General features: G+C 35.4%; 1 protein-coding gene across 1 annotated transcript; it reads left to right on the forward strand.

Annotated features, from left to right (window-relative positions):
* Window positions 1–6,952: 6,952 nt before the first annotated feature.
* LOC115921226 lies at window positions 6,953–11,083 on the forward strand. Its single transcript, XM_030978488.1, has 5 exons — window positions 6,953–7,735; window positions 9,364–9,516; window positions 9,730–9,908; window positions 10,248–10,427; window positions 10,766–11,083. Exons 1-5 carry the CDS (start codon window positions 7,233–7,235, stop codon window positions 10,840–10,842), a joined length of 1,092 nt encoding a protein of 363 aa, XP_030834348.1. The 5' UTR covers window positions 6,953–7,232; the 3' UTR covers window positions 10,843–11,083.
* Window positions 11,084–11,466: the final 383 nt, after the last annotated feature.

Below are 11,466 nucleotides of genomic sequence, written 5' to 3' on the forward strand. Positions count from 1 at the left end.
TCATATCTCCGACTCATAATCTATCCAAATATGAAAAAATATTAGGGGTTTCTATCTATTCTGAAGAGTTACAATGAATTTTATATAGGCATGTTTTTGCCCATGTATTGTGGATAAAGATAACGCAAATCCGCGCGTGCTGTCAACTTTGACGGACGCTCATTACGTTAATAAAAGGTGAACAAATTATCAAAATGCTTGGAAAAATGTACCGAATATGATGACAGAAACAAATCGGCGATTCTATGTTGCAAAATGCCAGTACGCGCGAAAACGCGCGCGCATGCGCGTGTGCGCAATTTTTTTATCAAATGCTCCATATGGCCTGAAACGTATGCAAAAAAAAATTGGGATGATTTGGAGCATTTTAAATTTTTGCGCGCGCGTAAACGCGCGGACGAACGCGCACGCGCGCATTTGCGCATTTTTATTGACCTCAACTTGACCGGACGGATATTTATTCTAATCGTGATAATTATGAATGAGAAATACTTTTCTGTTATGAAGATATGATCATTAGTTGATTTTCACAAAATGGCGCCTGGATGACGTCACGATAATTTTGACTCTCTAAAAAGTCACGCAGTTCTAAGTTAGACTAAGATCTATCATCATGGCAAGTTTCATGATAATGGCTTTATTCAGTCTTGAGATATCCTGCGAACAAATTCGAGGAAGAATAATAATAAATAATAATAAATAAATAAATAATAAAAATCTTGACGAAATCAAAAGGTGATACGTCTACGTACGTATCACCTAAAAAGAAAATCTTGACGAAATCAAAAGGTGATACGTTGACTTCGTTACGTATCACCTAATGATTCCTTCAAAATTTGCAATTTCAACTTTCGATCGAAAATTTTAACATGATCCCAACATCTGATTAAAAAACAAAGTCACCCTTTTTTATAGCCCATGGTCTCAGCTATAACATACCCCAACTTGGGAGAAAACAGAGCACACATAAGATAGATAGTGCTCATAGATGAATGCCATGTAGATTCATGATGTGAACGAAATTCACCTTCCATAGACATAACACGCAAATGACGAACATTCTGACATGTGGCCTTTAACTGAATTTTGTACTATGATGACCTCATTAAAATGAAACTTAGTGAAAAGTGATCTTGTAGAGAATTGCCTTATCTACAACATATCGACATTTCAAAGAGAATCGATGAATATTGAGAGAAATACACTACATTTTCCATAAATACAATGACGTCATAATATGCAATTTTGTATTTTTGACTTCCAAGGCCATTATGATGACGTAAAGATGTACTTAATGGCCAAATGAGATATGAAATCATACCTCCGACTCATACTCTATCTAAATATGAAAAAAAAAATTGGCAATCCCTATTCATCCCAATGGACTTTTCATAGGCATGTTTTTGCCCATATATGCAATGTATTACAAAAATCGCGCGTACGGACGGTTATCTTGAACGGACGCTCATTCCGTTTTTAATAGTGATAAAGAGCTAAACATGGTATCAAATTTTCCGGAAAAATATGAGGAATATTCGGTCAAAAGCTTTTGCGGAGAAATTATTTTTCGTTCGGCCGTGACGAACGAAAACGTGCAAAAATGCGTGTTTTGCGTGATTTTTTATGAAATGCTTATAATGGCCTGAAACGTATGCAAAAAAAATTAAAGACGATTTTGAGCAATTTAAAATTTTACGCGCGCATTAACGCGCGCGCCTACGCGTACGCGGATTTTTGCGCGCATTTATTGACCTCAAATTGACCCGACGGATATTGATCTTAATCTTGATAAATATGAATGTAAAATTACTTTCCGTTATGAAGATATGATCATAAGTTGATTTTTACAAAATGGCGCCTGGATGACGTCACGATGACTTTGAGTCTTTGAAAAGTCACGCAGTTCTAAGTTAGACTAAGACCTATCATCAGTGAAAGATTCATAACAATGGCTTTATTGAGTCTTGAGATATCCTGCGAACAAATTCGAGGAAGAATAATAATAAAAAAAAAAAAGAAAATCTTGACGAAATCAAAAGGTGATACGTTGACTTCGTTACGTATCACCTAATGATTCCTTCAAAATTTGCAATTTCAACTTTCGATCGAAAATTTTAACATGATCCCAACATCTGATTAAAAAACAAAGTCACCCTTTTTTATAGCCCATGGTCTCAGCTATAACATACCCCAACTTGGGAGAAAACAGAGCACACATAAGATAGATAGTGCTCATAGATGAATGCCATGTAGATTCATGATGTGAACGAAATTCACCTTCCATAGACATAACACGCAAATGACGAACATTCTGACATGTGGCCTTTAACTGAATTTTGTACTATGATGACCTCATTAAAATGAAACTTAGTGAAAAGTGATCTTGTAGAGAATTGCCTTATCTACAACATATCGACATTTCAAAGAGAATCGATGAATATTGAGAGAAATACACTACATTTTCCATAAATACAATGACGTCATAATATGCAATTTTGTATTTTTGACTTCCAAGGCCATTATGATGACGTAAAGATGTACTTAATGGCCAAATGAGATATGAAATCATACCTCCGACTCATACTCTATCTAAATATGAAAAAAAAATTGGCAATCCCTATTCATCCCAATGGACTTTTCATAGGCATGTTTTTGCCCATATATGCAATGTATTACAAAAATCGCGCGTACGGACGGTTATCTTGAACGGACGCTCATTCCGTTTTTAATAGTGATAAAGAGCTAAACATGGTATCAAATTTTCCGGAAAAATATGAGGAATATTCGGTCAAAAGCTTTTGCGGAGAAATTATTTTTCGTTCGGCCGTGACGAACGAAAACGTGCAAAAATGCGTGTTTTGCGTGATTTTTTATGAAATGCTTATAATGGCCTGAAACGTATGCAAAAAAAATTAAAGACGATTTTGAGCAATTTAAAATTTTACGCGCGCATTAACGCGCGCGCCTACGCGTACGCGGATTTTTGCGCGCATTTATTGACCTCAAATTGACCCGACGGATATTGATCTTAATCTTGATAAATATGAATGTAAAATTACTTTCCGTTATGAAGATATGATCATAAGTTGATTTTTACAAAATGGCGCCTGGATGACGTCACGATGACTTTGAGTCTTTGAAAAGTCACGCAGTTCTAAGTTAGACTAAGACCTATCATCAGTGAAAGATTCATAACAATGGCTTTATTGAGTCTTGAGATATCCTGCGAACAAATTCGAGGAAGAATAATAATAAAAAAAAAAAAGAAAATCTTGACGAAATCAAAAGGTGATACGTTGACTTCGTTACGTATCACCTAATGATTCCTTCAAAATTTGCAATTTCAACTTTCGATCGAAAATTTTAACATGATCCCAACATCTGATTAAAAAACAAAGTCACCCTTTTTTATAGCCCATGGTCTCAGCTATAACATACCCCAACTTGGGAGAAAACAGAGCACACATAAGATAGATAGTGCTCATAGATGAATGCCATGTAGATTCATGATGTGAACGAAATTCACCTTCCATAGACATAACACGCAAATGACGAACATTCTGACATGTGGCCTTTAACTGAATTTTGTACTATGATGACCTCATTAAAATGAAACTTAGTGAAAAGTGATCTTGTAGAGAATTGCCTTATCTACAACATATCGACATTTCAAAGAGAATCGATGAATATTGAGAGAAATACACTACATTTTCCATAAATACAATGACGTCATAATATGCAATTTTGTATTTTTGACTTCCAAGGCCATTATGATGACGTAAAGATGTACTTAATGGCCAAATGAGATATGAAATCATACCTCCGACTCATACTCTATCTAAATATGAAAAAAAAAATTGGCAATCCCTATTCATCCCAATGGACTTTTCATAGGCATGTTTTTGCCCATATATGCAATGTATTACAAAAATCGCGCGTACGGACGGTTATCTTGAACGGACGCTCATTCCGTTTTTAATAGTGATAAAGAGCTAAACATGGTATCAAATTTTCCGGAAAAATATGAGGAATATTCGGTCAAAAGCTTTTGCGGAGAAATTATTTTTCGTTCGGCCGTGACGAACGAAAACGTGCAAAAATGCGTGTTTTGCGTGATTTTTTATGAAATGCTTATAATGGCCTGAAACGTATGCAAAAAAAATTAAAGACGATTTTGAGCAATTTAAAATTTTACGCGCGCATTAACGCGCGCGCCTACGCGTACGCGGATTTTTGCGCGCATTTATTGACCTCAAATTGACCCGACGGATATTGATCTTAATCTTGATAAATATGAATGTAAAATTACTTTCCGTTATGAAGATATGATCATAAGTTGATTTTTACAAAATGGCGCCTGGATGACGTCACGATGACTTTGAGTCTTTGAAAAGTCACGCAGTTCTAAGTTAGACTAAGACCTATCATCAGTGAAAGATTCATAACAATGGCTTTATTGAGTCTTGAGATATCCTGCGAACAAATTCGAGGAAGAATAATAATAAAAAAAAAAAAAAAAATCTTGACGAAATCAAAAGGTGATACGTTGACTTCGTTACGTATCACCTAATGATTCCTTCAAAATTTGCAATTTCAACTTTCGATCGAAAATTTTAACATGATCCCAACATCTGATTAAAAAACAAAGTCACCCTTTTTTATAGCCCATGGTCTCAGCTATAACATACCCCAACTTGGGAGAAAACAGAGCACACATAAGATAGATAGTGCTCATAGATGAATGCCATGTAGATTCATGATGTGAACGAAATTCACCTTCCATAGACATAACACGCAAATGACGAACATTCTGACATGTGGCCTTTAACTGAATTTTGTACTATGATGACCTCATTAAAATGAAACTTAGTGAAAAGTGATCTTGTAGAGAATTGCCTTATCTACAACATATCGACATTTCAAAGAGAATCGATGAATATTGAGAGAAATACACTACATTTTCCATAAATACAATGACGTCATAATATGCAATTTTGTATTTTTGACTTCCAAGGCCATTATGATGACGTAAAGATGTACTTAATGGCCAAATGAGATATGAAATCATACCTCCGACTCATACTCTATCTAAATATGAAAAAAAAAATTGGCAATCCCTATTCATCCCAATGGACTTTTCATAGGCATGTTTTTGCCCATATATGCAATGTATTACAAAAATCGCGCGTACGGACGGTTATCTTGAACGGACGCTCATTCCGTTTTTAATAGTGATAAAGAGCTAAACATGGTATCAAATTTTCCGGAAAAATATGAGGAATATTCGGTCAAAAGCTTTTGCGGAGAAATTATTTTTCGTTCGGCCGTGACGAACGAAAACGTGCAAAAATGCGTGTTTTGCGTGATTTTTTATGAAATGCTTATAATGGCCTGAAACGTATGCAAAAAAAATTAAAGACGATTTTGAGCAATTTAAAATTTTACGCGCGCATTAACGCGCGCGCCTACGCGTACGCGGATTTTTGCGCGCATTTATTGACCTCAAATTGACCCGACGGATATTGATCTTAATCTTGATAAATATGAATGTAAAATTACTTTCCGTTATGAAGATATGATCATAAGTTGATTTTTACAAAATGGCGCCTGGATGACGTCACGATGACTTTGAGTCTTTGAAAAGTCACGCAGTTCTAAGTTAGACTAAGACCTATCATCAGTGAAAGATTCATAACAATGGCTTTATTGAGTCTTGAGATATCCTGCGAACAAATTCGAGGAAGAATAATAATAAAAAAAAAAAAGAAAATCTTGACGAAATCAAAAGGTGATACGTTGACTTCGTTACGTATCACCTAATGATTCCTTCAAAATTTGCAATTTCAACTTTCGATCGAAAATTTTAACATGATCCCAACATCTGATTAAAAAACAAAGTCACCCTTTTTTATAGCCCATGGTCTCAGCTATAACATACCCCAACTTGGGAGAAAACAGAGCACACATAAGATAGATAGTGCTCATAGATGAATGCCATGTAGATTCATGATGTGAACGAAATTCACCTTCCATAGACATAACACGCAAATGACGAACATTCTGACATGTGGCCTTTAACTGAATTTTGTACTATGATGACCTCATTAAAATGAAACTTAGTGAAAAGTGATCTTGTAGAGAATTGCCTTATCTACAACATATCGACATTTCAAAGAGAATCGATGAATATTGAGAGAAATACACTACATTTTCCATAAATACAATGACGTCATAATATGCAATTTTGTATTTTTGACTTCCAAGGCCATTATGATGACGTAAAGATGTACTTAATGGCCAAATGAGATATGAAATCATACCTCCGACTCATACTCTATCTAAATATGAAAAAAAAAATTGGCAATCCCTATTCATCCCAATGGACTTTTCATAGGCATGTTTTTGCCCATATATGCAATGTATTACAAAAATCGCGCGTACGGACGGTTATCTTGAACGGACGCTCATTCCGTTTTTAATAGTGATAAAGAGCTAAACATGGTATCAAATTTTCCGGAAAAATATGAGGAATATTCGGTCAAAAGCTTTTGCGGAGAAATTATTTTTCGTTCGGCCGTGACGAACGAAAACGTGCAAAAATGCGTGTTTTGCGTGATTTTTTATGAAATGCTTATAATGGCCTGAAACGTATGCAAAAAAAATTAAAGACGATTTTGAGCAATTTAAAATTTTACGCGCGCATTAACGCGCGCGCCTACGCGTACGCGGATTTTTGCGCGCATTTATTGACCTCAAATTGACCCGACGGATATTGATCTTAATCTTGATAAATATGAATGTAAAATTACTTTCCGTTATGAAGATATGATCATAAGTTGATTTTTACAAAATGGCGCCTGGATGACGTCACGATGACTTTGAGTCTTTGAAAAGTCACGCAGTTCTAAGTTAGACTAAGACCTATCATCAGTGAAAGATTCATAACAATGGGTGGTATTCTACTATTTTATAGTTAGTTCCTCTAAACTAAAGTTAGCCCGAGCTTAGTTAATCAGCACTTAGTCAGGACCTCCATACTAAGTGTAGATTATCTCTTGTTGGTATTCTGATAGCAAGGTCTAGCTAACCCTCAGACTAAGTCTAGACTAAATCTTAATCCGAGCTTAATGTTCAACCACAGATTATTCACCATGGTGATGTAGTCTGCTTCTACTGCGCATGCTCAGTTGATCTATAGCCTATCGTTGTATCGTCTGCTCTCATCTCCCAAGATGGCTTCACATACTTCCAAACCAAGAGGTCCAAGGTCCGCTAATTGGACAGCGGACGAAAAGAATTGTCTCCTTCAACTAGTTTCAGAAAGAGTGCATATCGTGGAATCCAAGAGGAATGACTTCGAAACTGTGTCGAGCAAATCAAGTGCATGGGATGACATTTCCGAAAAATTTCATGCCCGATACGTTCGACAAGGGGGGGCAAAATCATGTTTGGAACAGTGGAAAAGGATGAAGCAAACTGCCAAGACAGAATGGAGCCATTATAGACAGGCTATAATGAAAACAGGAGGAGGTCAAGTGGAGGCAAAAATCTCTCAGATGACCTCCGTCCTGCGGGACATCATCCCAAACGAGTTCAAGCAGATACACAATCCTTTTGATGACGATGCGTCGGTGACGCAATACAATGATGAAGCAGTGTCTGCCCTAGAGTATCTTGGAGGAGCCCCGAAACAGGCGAAAGTGATACATCTATCTCAGGAGTTCGAAATCACCTAGTAAGTTATTATTTTTGACTTATTTATTATGTTATTAATTGATACAATAATCGACCAGCAGCACAAAGCTGAAAAGGTCATTTTACGAACAGTACAGTAGTAGCCTGCAGTATATTCATTACAAAGCGTAGCATTAGTAAATAGATCTAAATCAATAGCATAATGACAATTCAAATAATTATGTTGTGCTTGTTTATATACATTAAATGAAAGGATGTACTTGCAGGAACTAAAAGAGTAGGGGAAGGCATATAGCTGATTAAAGGGAGAGAGTGATAGAGCGAAAAGGATAGGAAGAGAGAGGCTGAGAGAAAAGGGGAGGTATAACGAGAGAAAGGGAGAGAGAGAGAAAGCAGGGAATGAAATGAAAGTAAATAAATAATCACATTCCTAAATAAACGAAACTAGATCTAGTCTACACATTGTCTGAATAAACAGCCTTTGAACGAGACATCATCTAATAGACCTAGACACCTACATGTAATTAAATTAGACATGCAATTAGTCAAGCTAGGTTTTTTTTAATGTAGAAGTCTACATTACTTTTTCATATCACGAATTAAATCTGGTTGACGGATACAAAAATAAAAACAATCTGAATCGATTCGCAACTCAAACATCAGCGCGTTTATACTGTAGACGATATAGACTAGACGGACCGCCGTGTGTGTGGCCGCCCGCGCTACGGCGCGCCGTATAGCGCGAGCGGCCACACACACACACTTTGTGATTGCCGTGCAGGTGCTGCACGTACGTACGAACGTGCATGCTGAAAAGTTTAGTCCTAGATCTAATTCCAGTAGGACCAAGTCCATGTTCAATGCTTATGTAGACTTAACCGTTAGACCTCGGGCTCGAGATAGGCTAGCTAAGCATTGACCTGGATTCAGCTTTATTTATTTCATTTATCCATTTTCAAAGCCTATACGGCCTTAAATAATAGTTGGAACCAGGGCTCGAGATAGGCTAGCTCAGCGCGCATGGACCTGGTCTCAGCTTTTTTTGTTATAAGTCATTTAATTTTTTTACGCCAATGCCCAATTGAAAAAAGTTTAGAATTGCACAACTGCGTTATGGGTTAGCTTTGATCGATCACAGGTTTTGTTTGTATTAACTGTTTTTATTTATTTGTCTTTTTCTGTTGTTGTGGTAATGGGGGTTTCTTTTTTTTTAATTCTGGCAATCTTTCTACATTATTTACTAGAAACATATTTCTTGAATATAACCCTTATTATTTTAAGGAAGCATATTCTCATTTGTAATTTGATATGAATTATATGCCCAAAATACACATTACTCATCTGGCCTTAAAGAAATTATAGTATACATTTTGAAAAAAAATAATTATGAATTTGCCATGAACTAGATATTTCTTTATTTTTTATTTTTTTAAATATTTTATTTTTATTTATTTATTTTACTTTATTTTATTTTTATTTATTTATTAATTTTTTTAATTTTTTTTTATTTATTTATTTATTTATTTTTTTTTTGGGGGGGGGGGAGGTATATACATGTGTGTGTGTGTGGGGGGGGGAGGGTGATACATATTTGTATTGGGGTTGCAGTAAGAATGGATACACATAGTTTCTACTTATACTGTTGTATGTTTATATTCTTATAACTAGTTCTGACGACAACCCTGAGTTCATCGGACGTCAAGAGACTAAAGAACAACACACTGTCACTCCCTCTCTCCCAAGTCATCATCTTAATGAGACCACTACCATCTGCAACTCTGCATCAACATCAACAAGCAACCAAGCACTTCCTTCCCCATGGTGAGGACTAGTACCATTCATAGTTAATAATATTGGCAATTTTAGTATAAAAATCATGAATCTCTTGATGGCAAATTTATTGATAAGGAAAACAAATCGCATTTATTCTTCAAGAAACATTGTAATTGAATTAAGCAATAACTCAATTACTAAATTATCAGTAATAAGTAAATACATAATTAAAACAATACGATAAATTTTTCAATTTCTCAGGACAAAATCTAAGAGACAGAGAAGTGAGAGAACACCAACTCCTTCCCCCCATCCTGAGTCATCCTTGGAAGAACAACACACTGTCACTCCCTCTCTCCCAAGTCATCCTCTTAATGAGACCCTTCCATCTGGAACTCTGCATCAACATCAACAAGCAACCAAGCACTTCCTTCCCCATGGTGAGGACTAACTTTCATAGTTAATAATATTGGCAATTTTAGTACAAAAATCATGAATCTCTTGATGGCAAATTTATTGATAAGGAAAAAAAAAATCACATTTTATTCTCCATCATCTTTATACATTTTTTAAAACTGTATACCAATGTCTCACAAATTACAATAAATAAATTTATGTAGGCAAGAAACAAATACAATTACATCAGAATTATTGCAGTTTGAATACTACAATAAACATTGTAATTGAATTAAGCAATAACTGAATTAATAAATTATCAATTATATATTTATAAGTAAATACATAATTAAATATATACCATCAATTTTTCACTTTCTCAGGACAAAATCTAAGAGACAGAGAAGTGAGAGAACACCAACTCCTTCCCCCCATCCTGAGTCATCCTTGGAAGAACAACACACTGTCACTCCCTCTCTCCCAAGTCATCCTCTTAATGAGACCCCTTCCATCTGGAACTCTGCATCAACATCAACAAGCAACCAAGCACTTCCTTCCCCATGGTGAGGACTAACTTTCATAGTTAATAATATTGGCAATTTTAGTACAAAAATCATGAATCTCTTGATGGCAAATTTATTGATAAGGAAAAAAAAATCACATTTTATTCTCCATCATCTTTATACATTTTTTAAAACTGTATACCAATGTCTCACAAATTACAATAAATAAATTTATGTAGGCAAGAAACAAATACAATTACATCAGAATTATTGCAGTTTGAATACTACAATAAACATTGTAATTGAATTAAGCAATAACTGAATTAATAAATTATCAATTATATATTTATAAGTAAATACATAATTAAATAAATACCATCAATTTTTCACTTTCTCAGGACAAAATCTAAGAGACAGAGAAGTGAGAGAACACCATCTCCTTCCCCCCATCCTAAGTCATCCTTGGAAGAAGTGATGAAAGACTTGGCGCTGCAGGAGCACAACACCAAAATACAACACATGGAGAAAGAACATTCTCTCAGAGTAGAAATCCTCGAACTCGAGAAGAAAGTACTATTAAAGAAAATGGACCAACTGAACTGCCAACTTGAAATATAGTTGTGTTTGGTTCGTTTGGCAACTGCATCATTTGATCTTTCATATAGACATTAAAGGGGTAATAATTCGAGTTCTTGAAGTGTACTTTGTGCATCTGTGAATTATTTGTTACATTAAAACTCCTTGCTGAATGTCTGGCACTTTGAATGTAAGATTAAACATGTTATCAAATATTACAAATGAATACTGTGCAATTCTGTATAAAAGGATCTCGACTTGAACAATATTTGGAGGGCATGTGATAATACAGTGGGTTCACAATTGACATCTCCACAACCACCAAGCCGTGACAAGACAAATTTTCAGCTCTTTGGCTGACGACTCCCAACCGATGCAGCGCAGCAAAATACCAGCAACCAAATGAATTTACCATAAGTCATAAGTAGGTAAGTCATCAGTCAGTTAGACTGATGTTTTTAGAAAAAGCACAAAAATTTGACCTCAGATATGCTTTCCTAACATTCTCCATCAAGAATGTTCA

The sequence above is a fragment of the Strongylocentrotus purpuratus genome, unplaced genomic scaffold (genome assembly GCF_000002235.5).
Source record: "Strongylocentrotus purpuratus isolate Spur 01 unplaced genomic scaffold, Spur_5.0 spur5_scaffold_1, whole genome shotgun sequence".
Taxonomy (NCBI): Eukaryota; Metazoa; Echinodermata; class Echinoidea; order Camarodonta; family Strongylocentrotidae; genus Strongylocentrotus; species Strongylocentrotus purpuratus.